This window comes from Staurois parvus, unplaced genomic scaffold (assembly GCF_062004578.1).
Source record: "Staurois parvus isolate SC_StPar_1 unplaced genomic scaffold, SC_StPar_1.0 ptg001396l, whole genome shotgun sequence".
NCBI classification, from domain to species: domain Eukaryota; kingdom Metazoa; phylum Chordata; class Amphibia; order Anura; family Ranidae; genus Staurois; species Staurois parvus.
The window spans coordinates 1193909-1218991 of NW_028319192.1; the positions used below are offsets into that span (position 1 = coordinate 1193909).

Here is a 25083-nt window from a genome sequence, read left to right on the forward strand (position 1 = left end):
GAAGAAGAGAAGGGACGGCATTGAGGAATTAGTAGTAGAAGAGAAGGGACGGCATTGAGGAATTAGTAGTAGAAGAGAAGGGACGGCATTGAGGAATTAGTAGCAGAAGAGAAGGGACGGCATTGAGGAATTAGCAGAAGAGAAGGTCCAAGCTCAGAGCACATATGGGGACCTGTTTAACCAGAAGGTCGGGCTGTCAGGTTGTTATTTGTATTTTCTGAAGCAGAAAATAATAAAAGCCGTGACAGACGTCTCCTAGAAGCATGGCCCATGTTATGGTTTCTGAGCAGTGAAGCCGCCCAGCAAACGCCAGCTTTAAGGGAGGACTTGTCAGGACCCCGTCACCTGTTGAGAGACAGAGATCAGGAAATTGAGTCTTTGAGGGCGAAGCTTGGCCATACATGTGGTCGTCTAGACGAATCCAAGGAACATCAAGCTGGCTTGGTCAGAGACATTCAATGTGCTCAGGGTTTATATGAGGAATGTTTTCAGGAACTAAAAAACAGTTTATAAAGAAATACCAAGATTTAAAACAAGAAGTGGAATTCTTTATATCAGGAAGGATATCTCCTGTTGAAATTAAAGTTCATCCCGGGGATAAGCATGACCAATCAGAACTTGCTTTTGTAAGATCTGAGCAGAAAGCACTGGAGGAGCAGATTGTGAGGTTAACTGCCCAAGTAAATGCTGGGGTCCGGAACCGGACCAACCCAGCTAAGCAGGAGGCTGATGAACGGGAATACCCATATCACAGTGAAGTACCTGATAGTGAGGCAGAGACAGAATATAGGTCCCCCCCTAGGCTCCCAAGATATACCCCAGAGCGTGCAGAGGAAGAATACGAGGCTTCATATAGGCAGGAAGGGAAGTCCCGGGGGTCATTCAAAAGATATGACACCCCAAAGGTCATTACGTTTTTGAAAGACACCGTTCCTATTTTCACCAAGAAAGGGTCCCTAGAGATTACCGAACATATGGAAACATATGAACAAACCTTAGAAATTCTGGGCATTAGGGATGACCGCATCAAAATTGGATTATTGCCATGGGTATTTGAAGAGAAATACCGACAATTCTTTGATACCTTGAAGGCCTTCTCCAAACAGTCCTGGAGGGAGGTAAAACATAGGTGCCACATGGAATTTGGGCCTTATAGAACTGTTACCTCTGCCAAGGCTGCGGCCTACAATTTAAAGTGTGGTCCTAACCAAAGCCCTGCAGAATTTCTGGCCGTCCTCAGAAATGCATATTTCCTGGCTGAGAAGGATCCCAATCCTGACCAGCCAGAATTCAAGACTCTATTTTATGAAGCATTACCTGGGACTTGCCCAGGATTACAGGAAGGGACGCTCTCTTGATTGGTTGGTGAAAGAAAGTGACTATTTGTTCTCAATCCAACAGTCCAGTGAGGGCGGGATAAAAAGAAAGCCCAAGAATAGTCCCAAGATAGTGGCAGCCACTACCGTTTCCCCTCCAAATCTAAATTTGCAGGCGGAGAAGAAATCATATGCGGAAGTAGTCCGTGGGGGTAAACCCAATGGTTCCCCTAGATTTGCCCCTCAAACCCCGCAAGTGAAGGAGGCCCCCAGCTATGCCCCTCAAACCCAGTGGGTGAGGAAGGATAGACAAGAGCCAAGGAATTACGGTAGTGGAAGTGAAAAGAATAAAAAAGGTATGAAAATGCCCAGTATAGTGATGAGAACCGAAGGGGTCAATGGTATCCTCGGAGGTTCTACGATCCTCGCCAGAACCAACAGAGAAATTTTTATAGAAACAACAATTTTAATAGGAACCCCAATTTTAATAGGAATGCCAATTTCAACAGGAACCCTGACTTCCAAAGATTCCCTCAAAACCAGGAACACCCTCAAGCTCAAAGGGTGGATACAGTACCCTAGGTTCCCCTCAATTACGGGGAGAACCAGAAACCTCAGGGAGCAAGGCCATGGTGTCGGGACCGGAGCAGCAGTTCTGACTCCGGGTCTCCTAGCCAATCCCGTCCGCAGTACAACCGCAAGTACAGGAAAAGGGAGAATCTCCAGAATGCCTCCTCTAAGCGCATTGAACAAATAGAGGCGCAGATCAGGAAAATGGCTGAACAAATGGACAGGCTTGTCACTAATCATTCTTCCAATCCTTTTTTAGGAGCAGCTCCTGTGACCAACCAAGGGTCCCAGAATTAATAAGTAACCAAGCCTTAACCCAACAGGGGAGAACACTGAATGAGACGACAGGAGATGTATGTCCCGTCCCTGACATGCCCACTAATGGACAATCTAGTTCTCGGGCCAAGGGGGACCAGTTGTTGGTTATGAATTCTTCTCCTGTTTTTCAGTGTCCATCTATTTCCCTTAATATAGTCGCTGCATCGGAAGTCGTCGCGATTGACAAGCCAGACGGAACGCCAACTTCTAGTTGTGCTTCTGTCTTGAAACAGTCCAAGAATCCCGCCAGGGAGGATAAGGGTGATGTGTCTGCAACATGCGGTGAGATAAGAGCCAATCACATGTCACTGAAGGGCCCACAGATCTTCAACCACGCTAATTTCATGTGTGAGCTGACTGAATCTGATGGGAGATATTATGCCACAGTGCAGGATGCCAGTGATCTTTCCATTGTCGGCCTAATAGACACTGGATCCCAAGCAACCATCATGTCACAGGAACATTAATAGAGTGGTGAATGTCATGCCCAATAAGCCAAAACGTAAAAGCTTTGACAGCTCACTGATTGGTGTAGGTGGAGACGCATTACAGGTCATGGGTACCACCTGGCTTAGACATAAACTGGGTGTGACGGGAGCGACTTTTGGGGGTGGGGGGACCCCTGTATCATCTCCCCAAATCATTATGTTTAACCCACCCTGTGCCTGTTTAAGGGGTACAGGGTGTACATGTGAATGTCCCAGTATTGTGTATTTGTGTGTTGTCCATTGTCCATTGTCCACTGTCCATTGTTTGTTTGCCATGTGCTCCCCCCCATGGTGCTGTGCCTTCCTGTCCAGCAAACTATTATGGGATGTACTGTTTGTGTATTGGTGTGGGGGTTGGTCAATGTCCTTTGCCGCATGGCTGCATCCCATTGTTCTGTGTCTTGGTTGGATGGGGAGGGGTGATGAGGTGTTTCCTGCCTATACTGTAGCCCTTCCCACTGACAGGGTGGGCTGATGATGTGTTTCCTGTCCCTGGTTGTCTTTCCCCGCCCTCTGTATATAACATGTTTTTATGTGTACAATAAAAGTAGTTGGCTTTCTGTCTTAAGAAGAGCTGGGTGCTGTCTTTTCCTGAGGGATTTTAAGGGCGTGGTCCGTGGATGGTGTTCGGACAGGGGAAGTTGTGCTATAACGGAAAAACTCAGTGCGGTCTGGGTTCCGGTTCCGTTACACTGGGTAATAAGGAACTTAGACACCCCATTATCATTGCCAATCTCTCCCAGCACTACATGATAATCGGGATAGACGTCCTGAAAAGGCTGAACACAATAGTTGACTGTGTGAACCAAGTACTGTGGTCACAGGTAAATACCCCGATTAAATATGGGAAACTTAACCCTCCCCATTCCCGGCAACACTGCCACCTGGTGGAAGAAAGGCCTGGTTCCTTGGAAATCCATTTCAGTAATAGTCAACTTCCTGATGTCACGGTTATCCAACCTGATGACCATAACCCGACCAGAAGTGATGAGGATCACATTTTTAAAATTCCCAGAAATAAAATAAAAGATATTTCCCTCCAAGATGATATTCTTACCATATCTTTTCATCAGGAGGATAAACCAAGAAAAGGGGGGAATCACGCCCAATTCTTGACAGGTATTGAAAGGGTTAACAGTGATTTGTTTATCCCCATCCAGATAAATGGTCTTAATAGGTCAAAATATGCCAAACTAGATCTGAGACAGGAACACAGCTTTGTAAGCCATGGGCTGATAAAACACCTGACCGAGATGGAAATGATCCGTTTCTCCACACCTCAGTGTCATTGGATTTCAGACTCCATTGATGACTCTGATGATTACAATTCAATAGCTAGGTGTCTCTTAAACGTCACTATAGGGAATAAAACAGCCACCCATGTGTTCCTAGTCTTGGATAATCCCCAGACTAAAATTTATTTTGGCAATGATGTGTTACATCGCTTTGCAATGCAAGTCGACCTAATTAATGACTGTTTATGGAGTCGACTAAAGGGGGACCCCGAGAAATACCAAAATCTGGACTTAGCATTAAAATCCCAGCAACAGATGCCTTAGCCTGTTGAAGTCCAGGTAGCCCAGAGGATGACAATTCCTAAGGGCATAAATAATTTCATACTCCTCATCCAAGTTAAAAAGGGACATAAACTGAAGGGGTCAGATGCATTAGTATGCCTCTCCCATAAAGTGCAGGGGGAAGGACTGAACATCACACACACCCCTAGTCAACACACATCAGTCCCCAATGTACATTTACATACATAATCTGTCCAATCAGGACATCGTCTTACCCAAGGAGACCCTCATTGGTCTAGTGGTAGAGACAGAATATCACACTTTTGGAGTCACTAACCAGGTGATTGGACTCATCCCCGATGAATATTTATCGGAGGAACAATTAATTGAACAATCGTTCCATTCATTACCAGAGGGTATCTTCACCGTAGAGTCCATTTATCCCTTCGATTCTAAAGATGGTACCTGTAGAATTGAAGAGACATCAATTGTCTGATCAACCAATCAAAGAACAAGAGTACCCCAAGGGACCTGGATGGCAGGAGAACGCACATCACATGCCCAATGACCTCACCACAAAACTTGAAGAGGCCTATGAGATAGGTCAGCCAGAAAGCTTTCCTGGATTCAAGGAGTTAGTCGAAGAGATGGTAGCCCTCCCCGATGCGTGGTCCAATGATCTCGACCGACAATTGCTCCGAGAGCTTCTCCTTGAATTCCAAGAGATATTTGCCAAGGATTCTTACGATTGTGGGACTACTGACCTACACATTGCCAGGATCCAAACAGATCCAGATGCCCCACCAGTATTCGTCAGACAGTATAGGTTACCATTAGCTTCCTATGAATCTCTAGCTGAGATTATCAGGAAGTTACATGAAAGGGGTATAATTAAGCCCATCCACAGCTCCTATATCCACCCGATCCTGGGTATTTTAAAACCCAATGGACAATGGCGTTTGTGCGCTGACCTCCGTCAGCTAAACAAGCGTGTTTACATGTCAGGATGGCCTGTCCCATACATAGACCAATGTCTCGCTCAGCTCCAAGGATCCCGAGTTTTTACAGCCTTGGACTGTGCCCAGGGGTATTGGACCATCAAGGTGAGTTTTGGCAACCGACAGTATTGTTGGGTGCGAATGCCTTTCGGATTTATAAATTCCGGACATGAGTTTGCCGTGTTTTGCACAAGGCCATGCCAGATGCCCTCGAGCGTTGGCATATGTGGATGATATCCTGATCAAAAGTCCTGATATGGCCAATCATATTACGGAACTTTGACACGTTTTGGGCCAACTAAAAGCAGCAGGGGCTAAACTATCCTTACAAAAAGCCCAATGGTGTCTCACAAGGGTAAATTCCCTAGGCCACGAAGTGACCGCTGAAGGTTTGAACCCACAAAAGAAGAGGGTTGAGGCGGTTCTAAACTGTAAAGTCCCTACTAACCTTAAAGAATTGAGATCATTCCTAGGTATGGTAAATTACTCGTGTAAATTCATCGATAATTACGCCGAGATAAGCAAGCCGTTGCTTCACCTACTAAAGAAAGATGTGGAATGGTCGCGGGGTAAGAAACAGGAAGACGCCATGAAGGAGTTGAAGGAACGTCTCACACAGGCCCCATGTCTCGTGTATCCAGAGGGAGGTAAAAACTTCTATATAGAGACAGGGTTCACGCAGGTAAGTATGAGTTCTGTTCTTTACCAAAAACAAGATAATGTCAGTAAGGTGATTGCCTATGCCAGTAAAACTTTGTCCCCGGTAGAAATGAAATTCAGTGACTGCGAAAAGCTCTATTGTCCACCGTGTGGGCATTACAGAATTTCCACAGTTACATTCAGGGAGAGAGAATCATTGTTGAAACGGCACACCAGCCTTTACAGTATTTAAAGAGTGAACGTATCAGGGGAGGAAATGTGTCTAATAGCCGCATCAGTGCTTGGACTTTGTCTTTGCAAGGGTGGCCTCTTGAAATTCATTATAAAACAGAACAAGGAAAGTCCAGTAGCCCAGGGCCTAGCTGAGCGCCATGATTGTTCCACAACTACGCCTGCTATGGGGGCCCCGGACACTGACTTTCTGGAAGAACAACTGTTCTCTCCCTACAAGGTTTATGATGAAGAATACTGTAAACAGCTGCCGTGCGTTTATGTAGATGGTTGTGATTTCCATCACAAGGATGGGGAACAGCTCCAACTAGTGGCAGGTATTGGAATCGTTTGGACCCAAGGTGTCACCCCGATTTCTGTGGGATACAAACTTGGACCAAAAAGCAGTCAGGTTGCTGAACTCACTGCAATCCTAAGAGCAGTTGAGATGGCTATAGAGTTCAACATTAAAGAATGTGCCATCATAACCGATTCCAATTATGTCAGGAATAGTTTTGTGGAGTATTTCCCCAGGTTGAAGCGAAACAACATGACCAAGAGTAATCACAAACCCGTCAAACATGGTAAGCTCTTTTGTCACATCGATGAGCTAGTGAGGTCCAATGATATCACCCTGCACTTCAAGAAGACCCGAGGCCACTCCAAGGTCCTAGGGGCCGAAAAAGAAGGGAACGATTTGGCCGATTCTCTAGCCAAGGAAGGGGCAATCACCGGTGAATTACTAGACATAGATCATCTCTTAGGTACCGTACAGATTGAAGCTATCACCAGGCAACAGGCCAGAACAGCTGGTGATCCTAACGTGTTACAGTGGAGTCACGATTCTCCTAGTGAGGATTTAATTACTGCCCAGAAAGAAGACCCAATAATTGGCTTGTTTTATAGACATATAGAAGATCCCAACCATGATCCCCTCAATCAGGAAATATGTACCGGGAAAGGGGATTTACGTATTTTAATGAAATCCAAATCCCAATTCTTTTTGTACCAGGGATTGTTGACAGGAACCTCAAAGGGTGGTATCCAACAATGGGTCGTCCCACTTAAATTTAGAGGTTTGATGCTACAGCATGCCCATGATGCTCCTACTTCCGGGCATCGCGGAGAGAAAATCACGTACGAGATCCTGCCGGATTATGCCTACTGGCCTCATATGTTACGTGATGTGAAGGCGTACTGCCAAGGTTGCCTGATATGTCCCCAAGTTCAACCCACCAAACCAACTCACAGAGCACCTCTCCAGAAAAGGGGGATATGTATGCCTTGGTCAGACCTTCAGATGGATTTTATTGGGCCCGTAACAAAATCTCCATGTATAATACATAAGGGGGGATATGATCTCCATGTATAATACATAAGGGGGGATATGATCTCCATGTATAAATACATAAGGGGGGGATATGATCTCCATGTATAATACATAAGGGGGGGATATGATCTCCATGTATAATACATAAGGGGGGATATGATCTCCATGTATAATACATAGGGGGGGGGATATGATCTCCATGTATAATACATAGGGGGGGGGATATGATCTCCATGTATAATACATAAGGGGGGATATGATCTCCATGTATAATACATAAGGGGGGATATGATCTCCATGTATAATACATAAGGGGGGGATATGATCACCATGTATAATACATAAGGGGTGATATGATCTCCATGTATAATACATAAGGGGGGATATGATCACCATGTATAATACATAAGGGGGGATATGATCTCCATGTATAATACATAAGGGGGGATATGATCTCCATGTATAATACATAAGGGGGGATATGATCTCCATGTATAATACATAAGGGGGGGATATGATCACCACGTATAATACATAAGGGGGGATATGATCTCCATGTATAATACATAAGGGGGGATGTGATCTCCATGTATAATACATAAGGGGGATATGATCTCCATGTATAATACATAAGGAGGGATATGATCTCCATGTATAATACATAAGGGGGATATGATCTCCATGTATAATACATAAGGGGGGATATGATCTCCATGTATAATACATAAGGGGGGATATGATCTCCGTGTATAATACATAAGGGGGGATATGATCTCCGTGTATAATACATAAGGGGGATATGATCTCCATGTATAATACATAAAGGGGGGATATGATCTCCATGTATAATACATAAGGGGGATATGATCACCATGTATAATACATAAGGGGGATATGATCTCTATGTATAATACATAAGGGGGATATGATCTCCATGTATAATACATAAGGGGGGATATGATCTCCATGTATAATACATAAGGGGGATATGATCTCCATGTATAATACATATGGGGGGGATGTGATCTCCATGTATAATACATAAGGGGGGGATGTGATCTCTATGTATAATACATAAGGGGGATATGATCTCCATGTATAATACATAAGGGGGGGGGGGGGGTATGATCTCCATGTATAATACATAAGGGGGGATATGATCACCATGTATAATACATAAGGGGGGATATGATCTCCATGTATAATACATAAGGGGGGATATGATCTCCATGTATAATACATAAGGGGGGATATGATCTCCATGTATAATACATAAGGGGGGGGGGGAATGATCTCCATGTATAATACATAAGGGGGGGGATATGATCTCCATGTATAATACATAAGGGGGGATATGATCTCCATGTATAATACATAAGGGGGGATATGATCTCCATGTATAATACATAAGGGGGGATATGATCTCCATGTATAATACATAAGGGGTGATATGATCTCCATGTATAATACATAAGGGGGGATATGATCTCCATGTATAATACATAAGGGGGGATATGATCACCATGTATAATACATAAGGGGGGTGATATGATCACCATGTATAATACATAAGGGGGGTGATATGATCTCCATGTATAATACATAAGGGGGATATGATCTCCATGTATAATACATAAGGGGGGGATATGATCTCCATGTATAATACATAAGGGGGATATGATCTCCATGTATAATACATAAGGGGGATATGATCTCCATGTATAATACATAAGGGGGGGATATGATCTCCATGTATAATACATAAGGGGGGTGATATGATCTCCATGTATAATACATAAGGGGGATATGATCTCCATGTATAATACATAAGGGGGATATGATCTCCATGTATAATACATAAGGGGGGATATGATCTCCATGTATAATACATAAGGGGGGATATGATCTCCATGTATAATACATAAGGGGGGGGATATGATCACCATGTATAATACATAAGGAGGGATATGATCTCCATGTATAATACATAAGGGGGGGATATGATCTCCATGTATAATACATAAGGGGGATATGATCTCCATGTATAATACATAAGGGGGGGATATGATCACCATGTATAATACATAAGGGGGGGGATATGATCTCCATATATAATACATAAGGGGGGGGATATGATCTCCATGTATAATACATAAGGGGGGATATGATCTCCATGTATAATACATAAGGGGATATGATCTCCATATATAATACATAAGGGGGGGGGGATATGATCTCCATGTATAATACAAAAGGGGGGATATGATCTCCATGTATAATACATAAGGGGGGATATGATCTCCATGTATAATACATAAGGGGGGGATATGATCTCCATGTATAATACATAAGGGGGGGGGATATGATCTCCATGTATAATACATAAGGGGGGATATGATCTCCATGTATAATACATAAGGGGGGGATATGATCTCCATGTATAATACATAAGGGGGGGATATGATCACCATGTATAATACATAAGGGGGGATATGATCTCCATGTATAATACATAAGGGGGGGATATGATCACCATGTATAATACATAAGGGGGGATATGATCTCCATGTATAATACATAAGGGGGGGATATGATCTCCATGTATAATACATAAGGGGGATATGATCTCCATGTATAATACATAAGGGGGGATATGATCTCCATGTATAATACATAAGGGGGGGATATGATCTCCATGTATAATACATAAGGGGGGGATGTGATCTCCATGTATAATACATAAGGGGGGATATGATCTCCATGTATAATACATAAGGGGGATATGATCTCCATGTATAATACATAAGGGGGATATGATCTCCATGTATAATACATAAGGGGGGGTTGCTGTAGGAAAGTCCTGGATCCTTTCTTGGATACACAGAATATAACTGGATATAACATTTATAGGGAAAGTTGATCCCGGGAATATCCGATTGCCTCTCGGGGGGTCAGGGAGGAATGTTTCCCCTGCAGGAGGAGATCGGATCGTGCTTTGCTGGGTTTTGCCTTCTGGTGGATCAGCTGTGGGTGTCGGATTATAACTTTTATTATTAATGGTACAACTAGATGGATGTCTTTTTTCAGCCAGACTAACTATGTAACTATGTAGGTCCCACACCGCTGCCTCCCATCTCCTGAGACGGCATTCAGTGACTTGGGTCTGAGACACTACAGACATATCCCTCCACCCGGCACAGCCAGCAGATTACAGAGAAGGAAGATTATGGGAGAGAAATCCAGGAATACAGGACGGGGAACACAGCTCAGGGAAGTGACCCGGGATTACAGGCTGAACACAGAACAAATGGCGGCTGACTGGCGCATTACCGCCTACAAAGTGCTTCATTCCATCCCATGCGGAGTCATGTGACCTACAAACCTTCAATGCCATGTTGTATGTATTACCTCCGAGGGATGAAATCATGGAAAAATGATGAATGCAGGGAAACGGGATATGACGTCATCACGCTCGGCGTCTTCATAGGGTGCGGTATCCACGAGAAGGGAAGAGGCATGAGATGCAGCTCCATCTTGGATGAGCACGAGGCAATCTAGAATATGACGAGGCAACCGTTCTAAGAAGTCTTTTCGGTGATTTCAGAGACACGGCTCACTTCCTCCGGTGGCCAGTAACAGTCTGATTGGCTGAGTGACTTTAGATGGGAATCCGGAACGTTGGTTGTTCTGCCTGCAGCCCGAGTGTGAGGGAAATGTTTGGGCTCTAGGTGGTATATAGTATATACTATGTTGTATACAGTCAGTGATACGGGACGCAGGTCTCATACACCCCTAGAGGAAGCGCACTGAGCCTCTAATAAGCCCCTCATGTTGGGGGGATGGGCGTTACCCTAGACTCTGACCCCTCCTTCCAGCCCCCACATCCAATCACCGGCTAAATCCTGCTGCCTCAACCCCCGGAACATCGCCAAACTCCACCCCTTCCTGACCAATGACACCACAAACAACTCATCCACGCCTTGTTATATCCCGCCTCCATTACTGCAACTCCCTCCTCACTGGTCTACCGTCACACAGGCCACACCCCCTTCACTCTATTATGAATGCTGCTGCTAGACTCATACACCTTACCAACCAATCAGTGACTGCCGCCCCTCTCTGCCAATCCCTCCACTGACCTCCACCCCTCTCTGCCAATCCCTCCACTGACCTCCATTCAGTGTCCTCTACCCCTCTCTGCCAATCCCTACACTGACCTCCACCCCTCTCTACCAATCCCTCCACTGACCTCCACCCCCCTCTGCCAATCCCTCCACTGACCTCCACCCCTCTCTGCCAATCCCTCCACTGACCTCCACCCCTCTCTGCCAATCCCTCCACCCCTCTCTACCAATCCCTCCACTGACCTCCACCCCCCTCTGTCATTCCCTCCACTCCCCTCTATGATTACAGCACGTCCACCATGTGAATGACAACCTTTCTATGACCCGTGTGATCTAATACATACAACATGGCATTGGACGTTTGTAGGTCACATGACTCCGCATGGGATGGAAGGAACCACTTTGTAGGCGGTAATGCGCCAGTCAGCCGCCATTTTTTCTGAGTTCCAGTATTTCAGGTTTACAATCCACGCTTTTATTGAAGTGAGTCGCAGATATAATCCAGATACGTTTACCGGATCAATCGGGACGGCATTGTTTCTTCTGATGTATTACAGGCTGATATCACCCCGCCCCTGCCCTACTCTGGACCAATCAGTGAGCAGTATGGGTGGAGGAATGGATTTGGTGTTCATGACCCACCTGTGCTGATCTCTGTAGGAGTGTCCTCCTCTATAAATGTCCCCGTTATTCCATCCTCCTCCATAGACTGCTGATCATCCCTCACATACGCCTCTTCTTCTTCTGCTCTCACCTCAAATTCTATATCGATTGGATCTCCACTCTACATCAAGAGAAGGAGAGAAAATATCATCTGGAAGATAGAAGGTCACAGAAACTCCACACATTGTCTGTATGAATCCATGTTCTAGATGCTCCATCCCACCAACCTTACAATGGTGAGGGATGGTGTGACCTTCCTGTGTGGAATCCCGGGAATACAGAGGACGGGGACATCTCTCTGGTGGCTTCCTGGTATTAGGTGGCTCCATCATCTCCTTGTGTCCTTCTGAAAACTCCTCCATCACTCCATCCTCCTCATCCTCCTCTTTACCATCAATATTATCATCCCCGAGGATTCCACTCTGAGAGATATAATAAAACATTCATTGTAACCAACATGCCGAGTATAAATCCCACCTACCAATAATTGTCATCATCTACCCCATTATCATCTCACGTGTGGACTACTGCAACTCCCTCCTCACCGGCCGACCTCATCACCGGCCTCCCGCACCACCGGCCACCCTCCTCGCCGGCCATCCCTCCTCGCCGGCCATCCCTCCTCGCCGGCCTCCCCTCCTCGCCGGCCTCCCCTCCTCACCGACTATCCCCGTTTCAGTCTATCCTGAACTCAGCGCCAGACTCATCCACCTCACCAACCGCTCCGCTTCTGCCACCCCCCTCTGTCATTCCCTCCACTGGCCTCCACCCCCTTCTGTCATTCCCTCCACTGGCTCCCGATTGCCCTCCACCCCCTCTGTCATTCCCTCCACTGACTCCACCCACCTCTGTCATTCCCTCCACTGACTCCACCCCCCTCTGTCATTCCCTCCACTGGCCCAACTCATTAAATTCAAACTCCTAACTCTGACATACAAAGCCATTCATAACTCCGCCCCAAACTACCTCACCGACCTGATACCCAAATACCACCCAACCCGTAATCTTCGTTTCTCACAAGACCTCCTACTTTCTAGCTCCCTGGTCTCCTCCTCCCACACCCGACTGCACGACTTCTCCCATCCTCTGGAACTCACTACCCCAATCCATCAGACTGTCACCTACCCTCCTCACCTTTAGTCGCACCTTGAAAACCCATCTCTTCAGGGAAGCCTACCCCACCCTCACCTAACAACCGATCTCCTACACTCCTCAGTCCATTCCATCCCCCACAGCCACTTCCTCCTGTACCACTACCCCCTCCCTCCTAGACTGTAAGCTCCAAGGATCAGGGCCCTCGCACCCCTCGTGTATTGTATTGTTACTGTATTGTCTCATGTTCTGTCCCCCACTATAATGTACAGCGCTGAGCAAACCTTCTGCCGCTATATAAATCCTGTATAATAATAACCTACCTGATGATGGTGAGGGATGGTGTGACCTTCCTGTGTGGAATCCCGGGAATACAGAGGACGGGGACATCTCTCTGGTGGGTTCCCATGACTGGATCCATCTGTAGGAAACACACACACTGACTGAATCCATTGTTTCTATGTGTTTATCAGATGATGGGGGATCTAGGTGGATCCTCCGTACTGCTCTCTCCTTTACAATAAAGTCTCCTCTTACCCGGTGATGTGAGGGGCGGCTGATTGTCCATCATGACGTCCTTGTAGAGGTCCTTGTGTCCTCTCTGGTGGTCCTCCATCATGACGTCCTTGTAGAGGTCCTTGTGTCCTCTCTAGTGGTCCTCCATCATAACGTCCTTGTAGAGATCCTTGTGTCCTCTCTGGTGGTCCTCCATCATGACGTCTTTGTAGATATCCTTGTGTCCTTCTAAATATTGATGTGTATCATCATCAACTGGAGATAAAAGACGTCACGTGACTAAGGAGGAAGAGGACAGACATGACTGGAGGAAGAGGACGGACATGACGGGGGGTTACTGGGTGTAAATAGAACATAACATCTTATTACCTCCTCTGCTGCTATTTCCTGCAATGTCTCCGATCTCATTCACACCAAATGGCACAGCCTGTCTTTATTCCACATCACTTCCTGTCTGTTCCTGACATCACTTCCTGTCTGTTCCTGACATCACTTCCTGTCTGTTCCTGACATCACTTTCTGTCTGTATTCCATAGAGAAGTCCTGTCTGGGTAGCAGAAATGAGATCACCATCTTGTGGAGTTCAGAGGAACTGCAGCCCCGAGAAATGTCCCCTAATACCCATTCCTGCATTGTATTACCTTACAGAGATATCAGGGAGGAGCCAAAATAACTACAAAAAAGTAAGAAACAATAAACCAACTCTTATGCAACCAACTGTTTAAAAAATATATTTTACTACAGATAGAAAAGTCTTAAAGACACAGAACACAAGATAAAAAGAAAAGATACCTAATAAAACAGAGACCCCCAAAATCAGACAAACTACCCAGAATGTCCCATCCTCCATATCAGAGAGAGACAGAAAACCCAGAATGTCCCGTCCTTCATATCAGAGAGAGACAGACTACCCAGAATGTCCCGTCCTTCATATCAGAGAGAGACAGACTACCCAGAATGTCCCGTCCTTCATATCAGAGAGAGAGACAGACTACCCAGAATGTCCCGTCCTTCATATCAGAGAGAGAGACAGACTACCCAGAATGTCCCGTCCTTCATATCAGAGAGAGAGACAGACTACCCAGAATGTCCCGTCCTTCATATCAGAGAGACAGACTACCCAGAATGTCCCGTCCTTCATATCAGAGAGAGACAGACTACCCAGAATGTCCCGTCCTTCATATCAGAGAGAGAGACAGACTACCCAGAATGTCCCATCCTTCATATCAGAGAGAGAGACAGACTACCCAGAATGTCCCGTCCTTCATATCAGAGAGAGACAGACTACCCAGAATGTCCCGTCCTTCATATCAGAGAGACAGACTACCCAGAATGTCCCGTCCTTCATATCAGAGAGAGACAGACTACCCAGAATGTCCCATCCTTCATATCAGAGAGAGACAGACTACCCAGAATGTCCCATCCTTCATATCAGAGAGACAGACTACCCAGAATGTCCCGTCCTTCATATCAGAGAGACAGACTACCCAGAATGTCCCGTCCTTCATATCAGAGAGAGAGACAGACTACCCAGAATGTCCCATCCTTCATATCAGAGAGAGAGACAGACTACCCAGAATGTACCGTCCTTCATATCAGAGAGACAGACTACCCAGAATGTCCCGTCCTTCATATCAGAGAGACAGACTACCCAGAATGTACCGTCCTTCATATCAGAGAGACAGACTACCCAGAATGTCCCGTCCTTCATATCAGAGAGAGAGAAAGACTATCCAGAATATTCAGTCCTTCATATCAGGGACCGAGACAGACTACCCAGAATGTCCCGTCCTTCATATCAGAGAGAGACAGACTACCCAGAATGTCCCGTCCTTCATATCAGAGAGACAGACTACCCAGAATGTCCCGTCCTTCATATCAGAGAGACAGACTACCCAGAATGTCCCGTCCTTCATATCAGAGAGAGAGACAGACTACCCAGAATGTCCCGTCCTTCATATCAGAGAGAGAGACAGACTACCCAGAATGTCCCGTCCTTCATATCAGAGAGAGAGAGAGACAAACTACCCAGAATGTCCCGTCCTCCATATCAGAGACTGAGACAGACTACCCAGAATGTCTTGTCCTTCATATCAGAGAGACAGACTACCCAGAATGTCCCGTCCTTCATATCAGAGAGAGACAGACTACCCAGAATGTCCCGTCCTTCATAACAGAGAGACAGACTACCCAGAATGTCCCATCCTTCATATCAGAGATAGAGAGAGACTACCTTGAATGTCCCGTCCTTCATATCAGAGAGTGACAGACTACCCAGAATGTCCCATCCTTCATAACAAAGACTTAGACAGACTACCCAGAATGTCCCGTCCTTCATATCAGAGAGACAGACTACCCAGAATGTCCCGTCCTTCATATCAGAGAGAGAGACAGACTACCCAGAATGTCCCATCCTTCATATCAGAGAGAGACAGACTACCCAGAATGTCCCATCCTTCATATCAGAGAGAGAGACAGACGACCCAGAATGTCCCGTCCTTCATATCAGAGAGAGAGACAGACTACCCAGAATGTCCCGTCCTTCATATCAGAGAGAGAGACAGACTACCCAGAATGTCCCGTCCTTCATATCAGAGAGAGAGACAGACTACCCAGAATGTACCGTCCTTCATATCAGAGAGACAGACTACCCAGAATGTCCCGTCCTTCATATCAGAGAGAGACAGACTACCCAGAATGTCCCGTCCTTCATATCAGAGAGAGACAGACTACCCAGAATGTCCCGTCCTTCATATCAGAGAGAGAAAGACTATCCAGAATATTCAGTCCTTCATATCAGAGACCGAGACAGACTACCCAGAATGTCCCATCCTTCCTATCAGAGACCGACACAAACTACCCAGAATCTCCCATCCTTCATATCAGAGAGAGAGACAGACTACCCAGAATGTCCCGTCCTTCATATCAGAGAGAGAGACAGACTACCCAGAATGTCCCGTCCTTCATATCAGAGAGAGAGACAGACTACCCAGAATGTCCCGTCCTTCATATCAGATAGAGAGACAGACTACCCAGAATTTCCCATCCTTCATATCAGAGAGAGACAGACTACCCAGAATGTCCCGTCCTTCATATCAGAGAGACAGACTACCCAGAATGTCCCGTCCTTCATATCAGAGAGAGAGACAGACTACCCAGAATGTCCCGTCCTTCATATCAGAGAGAGAGACAGACTACCCAGAATGTCCCGTCCTTCATATCAGATAGAGAGACAGACTACCCAGAATGTCCCATCCTTCATATCAGAGAGACAGACTACCCAGAATGTCCCGTCCTTCATATCAGAGAGACAGACTACCCAGAATGTCCCGTCCTTCATATCAGAGAGAGAGACAGACTACCCAGAATGTCCCGTCCTTCATATCAGAGAGAGAGAGACTGACTACCCAGAATGTCCCGTCCTTCATATCAGAGAGAGAGAGAGAGACAAACTACCCAGAATGTCCCATCCTTCATATCAGAGACTGAGACAGACTACCCAGAATGTCTTGTCCTTCATATCAGAGAGACAGACTACCCAGAATGTCCCGTCCTTCATATCAGAGAGAGACAGACTACCCAGAATGTCCCATCCTTCATATCAGAGAGAGACAGACTACCCAGAATGTCCCGTCCTTCATAACAGAGAGACAGACTACCCAGAATGTCCCGTCCTTCATATCAGGGAGAGAGACAGACTACCCAGAATGTCCCATCCTTCATATCAGAGAGAGACAGACTACCCAGAATGTCCCATCCTTCATAACAAAGACTTAGATAGACTACCCAGAATGTCCCGTCCTTCATATCAGAGAGAGAAAGACTACCCAGAATGTCCCGTCCTTCATATCAGAGACTGAGACAGACTACCCAGAATGTCCCGTCCTTCATATCAGAGAGAGAGACAGACTACCCAGAATGTCCCGTCCTTCATATCAGAGAGAGACAGTCTACCCAGAATATCCCGTCCTTCATATCAGGGAGAGAGACAGACTACCCAGAATGTCCCATCCTTCATATCAGAGAGAGACAGACTACCCAGAATGTCCCATCCTTCATATCAGAGACCAAGAAAGACTACCCAGAATGTCCCATCCTTCACATCAGAGAGAGAGAGACTACTCAGAATGTCCCGTCCTTCATATCAGAGAGAGAGACTGTCAGGGAATGGGAAGATTGCGGCAGCGATCGAATCTGCATATGCGTAGAATCCTGACAAAACGTACAGGCAGGGAGGCACTAGGACCCAGGCGTGCCTGTCATCAATGACGGCGCAGGGCAAGCACTAGGACCCAGGAGCGCCTGTCAGGAGTCGGGCGGGCTATTTAAATTCAGCTCTTGCAATGTTCAAGTGCCATATGGTCTTATCTGTGTTCCTGAGTTCCTGTGAGTAGATTGTTTGTAGCTGACCCTACCTGACCCTGCTTTGCTGTCCGTCTCCTGCTCTGATCCCTGGCTTTGTCTGACCATTCTCCTGCTTAACCCTGTACGTTCTGACCTGCTGTTAACGAACCCGGCTTGTGACCTGTTTATCCCTCTGCCTGCTGATTTTGTACTATGCCGCCACCACTGTTACCGACCCGGCCTGCCCGACGCTGCTCCTGTTACCTCCTCACATCAGACTCTCACCTGCTATACACCTCCAACGGTGCTTCTACCACAGCTGGGTGAACCCAGGTGCCGCGACCTGGTCTCGGCCTGCTCCAAGTCCATCCCCACCATCAGGGGCCCTGGTGAACAAGCAGGTCGGAGCTTAGATTCCGCGCCTTGGGGGAATCCGGTCTGTGGAGTGCTAGAGGCTACCGCAGTGGGATCCCTGACAGAACCATACGGCCATGTCAGAGTCTGGAGGAGGACCTTCACCCTGGGAAGAGATGTGCCAACATCTGGCGGCACTCACACGGGCAGTGAAGACCCTGGAAGAGGGATACAAGCACCTGGAGGGACAGGTCCAGAGCCTGGCCGCACCAACACCCACAACTCCAGGCCCAGTGGGTACTCCTTCGACCATGGGTGCAGCGGGGTCTGCAGTTGGAGCAGCATTTACCATCCCCCCGCCAGAGCCAAGAGTACCGACCCCTGAGCGGTTCAGTGGGGACCGAGGGAAATTCAGGGCCTTCCAAAATTCCTGCCAGCTGTACTTTGACCTGCAACACCGGACCTTCTCTTCCGAATTGGTGAAGGTAGGATTTGTCATATCCATGCTGCAGGGGGAGCCCCAGGGATGGGCTCATCGCCTGATGGAGGCCCACCACCCACATTTAAATACTGTCGCCACATTCTTTAAGGCGATGGCACAACTGTACGATGACCCACATCGAGCCGACTCGGCCGAAGCAGCTCTCTATTCATTACAACAGGGACGCCGGGCAGCGGAGGACTATGCCGCTGAGTTCAGGCAATGGAGTGGAGACACACAGTGGAATGATGCAGCTTTACGCCACCAGTTCCGGTTGGGAATGTCAGGACCACTGAAGGACGAGTTAGCAAGAACAGAAATTCCAGACTCCTTGGAAGGTTTAATTGATCGGGCCATACAGATTGATCGCCGACTGCGGGAAAGGAGACAGGAGAGGTCCAGCCAGGGGCAGAGAACTTCATGGATGATACCCAGAGTAATAGTCATGCCAAGGGTCAGTGTCGGCAGTCGGAGCTCCGAACCGTCCGAGGGGGCCGAACCTATGCAACTCGGCCTGATGCGGCCTACTCTTTCTACTGAGGAACGACAGAGGCGTCGAGCCAATAACCTGTGTCTTTACTGCGGAGCAGCGGGTCATATGGTGAGCTCCTGTCCGGAGAAAGACTAAGTTCTCTCCTATTCCTTTTAATATATCTACTGTATGTGCAGGCAACCCCACTCACTTGGCTGTACCTGTGTCTTTTCGGCTTCCCAGAGGAAGCACACAGGTGATGGCTATCATTGATTCCGGGGCCTGTAGTTGCTTTGTCGATCTCGGTTTCGCTACCCAGCACCAGATACCGTTGCTCACCAAAGAACACAGGGTGAATATTTTTCTGGCTGATGGGTCTCAGATAAAATCGGGGACGGTAGACCGGGAAACCCCTCCTATACATACCACGGTGGCAGGTTATCACCAGGAGTTTCTCCGCTTGGACGCCATCGCGTCCCCTCTATTTCCAGTTATTCTGGGGCTCCCTTGGCTACGAGCTCACGACCCCCAAATTGACTGGAAGTCCGGGTCGATCCAGTTCCACTCACTATACTGTCAGGAACATTGTCTACCTAGGGCATCACTAGATACCCCGGCCTTGTTAACTGTAAGCTCTGAGGCTGAGTTAACTCAAATGGTACCTGCAGCTTACCACAAATTCCTGGACGTGTTTAGTCCACGGGGGGCAGAGGTTCTTCCCCCACATCGGGCCTATGATTGCCCCATCGATCTGCTCCCAGGCTCCGAGATTCCTTTTGGCCGCATTTTTCCCTTATCTGAGCGGGAACTAGGGGCATTAAGAGAATATATCGACGAGAGCCTCCGGAAGGGATTTATCCGCCCTTCCACATCCCCGGCCGGGGCAGGGATTTTCTTTGTTGAAAAGAAGGACGGATCCCTGATACCGTGTGTGGTATACAGAGACCTCAATAGGATTACTGTCAAAATCCGCTACCCCCTTCCTTTGGTCCCAGAATTATTTCAGAGATTGAGGACGGCATCCATCTTCTCCAAGTTGGACCTCAGGGGTGCCTATAACTTGGTTCGGATACGTGAGGGGGACGAGTGGAAAATAATGCACCTTCCAGCACTTTGTCAATGACATTTTCAGGGACTTTCTGGATATCTTTGTCATTGTCTATTTGGACGATATCCTGATATTTTCCTCTTCCCTGGAAGCACATCGGGGACATGTTAAAAGTGTGCTGGAACGCCTCCGTCATCATGGCCTTTATGCGAAAGCCAAGAAATGCTGCTTTGAACAGGAAAGCATTTCATTTCTTGGTTTAATCATCTCCACTACGGGGATCGCTATGAACCCACAAAAAATCTCGGCTATCCTGGCATGGCCTGCCCCCACGGATAAGAAGGGAGTTCAGAGATTTATTGGGTTCGCCAATTTTTATAGAAAGTTCATAAAGAACTTCTCAGGCTTGGTAGCGCCCATTACCCAGCTCACCAAGGTAGGAGTTTGTTTCCAATGGACTCCAGCTGCACAGGCAGCTTTTGATGCATTGAAAAAACTATTTACAACGGCTTCCATTCTGAGCCACCCTGATGCATCCCTACCCTACATACTAGAGGTAGACGCATCAGAAGTGGCTGTTGGAGCAGTATTGTCACAGAGGGTAGGGGCCAAGGAGCTAATGCATCCAGTGGCTTTTTTCTCCAGGAAGCTCTCCCCTTCTGAAAGGAACTACGATATTGGGGATAGGGAGTTACTAGCCATTAAGACAGCTCTGGAGGAATGGCGTTATCTGCTAGAGGGGGCCCTACACCCCATTCTGGTCTATACTGACCACAAAAACCTGGAGTATTTAAAAACAGCCAAACGCCTCCGTCCACGCCAGGCCAGATGGGCACTGTTTTTCGCGAGATTTAGTCTTCACATAACGTATCGTCCTGGGTCAAAGAACACTAAGCCTGATGCCCTTTCTCGGATGTTCGAGGATCCTAGGGAGACGCCCCAGCCAGACACCATCCTGCCGGCAGGTAGCTTTCTATTGCTACAGTCGGAACTACTGTCTAAATTGCAGGCAGCATCCAACCGGGTTCCTGACCTGCCTGGGGTCTCCCTGCTGAACAAGGAGGGTCTCTTTTGGAGAGGGGAACAGGTTGTGGTACCCAAGGAGGTCCAATCCCTGGTGTTGGGGTTTTGTCATGACCATCCCCTAGCAGGACACTTCGGGATACATAAGATGTTAGAGCTGACACGACGCACATTTTGGTGGCCAAACATGGCCAAGGACTGTGAAGCATATGTGAAATCTTTCCCCGTCTGTAACCGAAACAAACCCACCAGAGACAAAGCCTGGGGCTGTCAGGGCAGGGCTGTGGAACGGACAGGTAGGCCTAGTGGCAGGGTAACGCACTGGCTGACGACAACCACCACCAACAGACCGAAGTCCCTCAGGGCGCGGAGTCTAAGTCCCAGGCTGCCCTTCACCAGGGCCCCTGATGGTGGGGATGGACTTGACGCAGCCAGGTACCAGGTCGCAGCCCCCGAGACACCCCGGCTGCGGTAATGGCCACCGCCAATGGCGTGTAGCTGGTGAGAATGACAATAGCGTAGTCAGGCAAGCTGGGTCGACAACAACGGGACAAAACGGTACAGAACAGTAGACAGAGAATCACAGGTCACGGGCCGGGTTCAGCAACGGAAGGTCAGATCGAAGGAAAACACAGAGAATGGTCTTAATCACAAGCCGAGTCAGAATACCAGAAGAGTCACGAGCGTATACACAGAGCTGTAGGAAGACCAAGACACAAGACACAAGTGCAAAGAGCATGTGCGGGCCACAGGCTTATATGTCATCAGCCACACCCCTCTGGGGGATGGACCTCAGAGACCTGAAGGCATAAAAGGATTCCCACCATGCACAGCAGAATCCAAGATGGACGCCAGCACATGGAGTAACAAAACTTCAGGGAAAAGGTAGGACCTTGACAGGGGCCTATTGAAACCACTGCCAATACCTGACCGACCCTGGAGTATGATCTCGTTAGATTTTATTGTTGACTTGCCACCCTCACGAGACCACACCGTGATCTTTGGTTGTGGACCACCTGTCTAAAATGGCCCATTTTCTGCCACTAGCCAAGACACCATCGGCCTCCGAAACAGCCCAAGTATTTATTAAAGAGATTGTGAGGCTGCACGGAGTGCCAAAAGAGATTGGAAAACGTTTATCTGAGGTGACGTTTGGGGACAATGTGATCAGTGACACCCATTTATGTCTGATCTCACTATTACTTTTCTATCCGAGTTTTCACTTCAATACAGGAAATAATGTGAAATCTGAGGGAAATGTGAGAGCCATATGAAGACTTTGGGCCGTTCTATTGTCTGTTCATATGTCTGTGTGTACATCACACCGAAAAGAGGGACATTTACAGGGCAAAGAGGGACAGAGAAATATGGTGTCACACAAGCGAGAGTGATGGGAGAAATGATCAAATACAATCTCATTACCTCCTCTGCTCACACTTCCAGCAATGTCTCCTCTATAATTCCTCCCACATGGAGCTTCCTGTCTGTGCCTGACGTCACTTCCTGTCTGTGCCTGACATCACTTCCTGTCTGTGCCTGATGTCACTTCCTGTGTGTGCCTGACATCCCTTCCCGTCTGTGCCTGACATCACTTCCTGTCTGTGCATGACATCACTTCCTGTGTGTGCCTGACCTCACTTCCCGTCTGTGCCCGACCTATATTCATGTCTGTGCCTAATGTCACTTCCTGTGTGTGCCTGACCTCACTTCCCATCTGTGCCCGACCTCTTTTCATGTCTGTGCCTGACGTCACTTCCCGTCTGTGCCTGAAGTCACTTCCTGTACCTGACCTCACTTCCTGTCTGTGCCTGACATCACTTCCTGTCTGTGCCCCACATTGCTTCCCATCTGAGCCTTACCTCATTTCCTGTCTGTGCCTGACATCACTTCCCATCTGTGCCTGACATCACTTCCTGTCTCTGTATATGTGTGATCACCACCTTGTGGAGCTCAGAAGAACGGCATCCTGAGAAATGTAAGAAAATGAAACCAAACTGTATGATGACAGGAAGATTTATTACCTACTTCAGCTCCAGAATGTTTTACCCCCTTCATGACCAGGGAATTTTTATTTTCTGTTCAGCACTGCACTTCTTTAACTGACAATTGTGCGGTCATGCTACACTGTACACAAGTTTTACTGATATAAATAGAGCTTTCTTTGGTGGTATTTGATCACCACTGGGGGGGGGGGGGGTTATTTTTTAATTATGAAAACAAATGATATCTTCTACTTTGTTATAAAACATATCCCATAAAATCAGATTTCTTCATACATGTAGTACAACGTGTATTCTGCTCCGTGTCTTTGGTAGAAGCATAGCTGAATCCGTGGATATTGATTGGTCTGTGTGAAGTTATGGCGTCTACAAACTATGGGATATAGAATGGAATTTATGCAGCTTTTACGTCGCTGTTACTTTCTGACTGCCGATCACATTTCTTGAGGCATTAAAATGCCCGGACCTTACAAACACCCCCAAATGTCCCCTTTATGGGAAGGATACATCCCAAGGTATGTGCTGAGAGGCATGTTGTGTCCATGGAACATTTACAGTTTTTGCCATAAGTTATTGGAAAATGAAAAACAAAATCTATTTACACCAAGTTGTCATTTAATGAGCTATTTCTGGCACACGCCATGGGGAGATGTGGAATTACACCCCAAAACACATTCTGCTACTTCTCCCCAGTATGAGGACACCCCAAGTGACAGACTTTCTGGCAGCCTGACCACATACAGGTCCCAAAATCCAATGACCACCTTAAGGAGGCTTAGGCAACCATCTTAGGGTGCCAGGATGGGGGGTAAACTTGCTGGGGATTCAGATTTTTAACAATGCTGCAGACATGTTATTTCCCCCCACACTCCCCACCGCTATACAGCCGGGAGTGTGAGGACTTTAGTAAATCTGAATGTCGGCTGTCATGTGGAAGTGATACAAGTGGCTGTGAAGTCGCCTATCATTCCCACCATTAAGATGTGCCCTCCCCCTGACACCATAGCCATGTGCTGCCATGATGGGTGTCACTGGGAAGGACAGAGGGAGCTCAGCGCACCTCCTATACACAGACCAGGACATGACATGTACATTGGGGTGCCTACATAGGAACAGTGATCCCCACACACGTTACATATCAGCGCACACGCCGGAGGGAGAGCAATGATTGGAGCACCAGTGCTCCTGTGTAACTCTATACTGATGACCTGGAGGGGCTATTAAAGCGTTCCAAGTGCACACAGTGTTACGGCTTGACATGTTGGGAATCCCATTTCCTCGGCACAACCTCATCTTTTATATTTCACCAGAAAATAGGTCATGAATTGCATTTATGTGCTCAGAAATAAACGTTACTATATTGTTCCTGAAATGTTGCCTTTCATAAACTGTTGTGCTAATATCATGTAACATAGAAAATGACAACTCCCAACATTGGATTATATAGGGTGTCTGCTATCAAAGAATACATCAGATTTGGGGTTTAGTGATCTTCAGGAATAAAATTATTTTTAAAAGGTGTAAACAAAAATAAAAAAAATCTCTAGGACTCCATGGAC

At 47.1% G+C, this 25083-nt stretch overlaps 2 protein-coding genes and 1 long non-coding RNA gene across 4 annotated transcripts in view; all 3 read right to left on the reverse strand.

Moving 5' to 3' along the window:
* Window positions 1-25083, reverse strand: part of LOC149436240 (uncharacterized) — a 117728-nt gene that overhangs the window by 11323 nt on the left and 81322 nt on the right. The window lies entirely within an intron of this gene.
* Window positions 11984-12701, reverse strand: LOC149436241 (uncharacterized). Its single transcript, XM_089661838.1, has 2 exons — window positions 12422-12701; window positions 11984-12315 (listed from the first exon to the last, which is right to left on the reverse strand). Exons 1-2 carry the CDS (start codon window positions 12635-12637, stop codon window positions 12163-12165), a joined length of 369 nt encoding a protein of 122 aa, XP_089517964.1. The 5' UTR covers window positions 12638-12701; the 3' UTR covers window positions 11984-12162.
* Window positions 13480-14277, reverse strand: LOC149436242 (uncharacterized). Of its 2 annotated transcripts, none has more exons than XR_016308321.1 (3): window positions 14172-14277; window positions 13824-14081; window positions 13480-13707 (listed from the first exon to the last, which is right to left on the reverse strand). It is a non-coding gene; the product is annotated as an uncharacterized LOC149436242 (long non-coding RNA). The 2 variants fall into 2 exon arrangements; XR_016308322.1 differs by having other exon boundaries at window positions 13824-14057; window positions 14172-14276.

Bases quoted from the DNA above. Each gene is read 5' to 3' on its own strand.
- LOC149436241 (XM_089661838.1), bottom strand. From the start codon at position 12,637: ATGTTTTATTATATCTCTCAGAGTGGAATCCTCGGGGATGATAATATT. The intron at 12,316-12,421 runs GTTGGTGGGATG...CTCTTGATGTAG, and splicing joins CCATCCCTCACCATTGTAAG to AGTGGAGATCCAATCGATAT.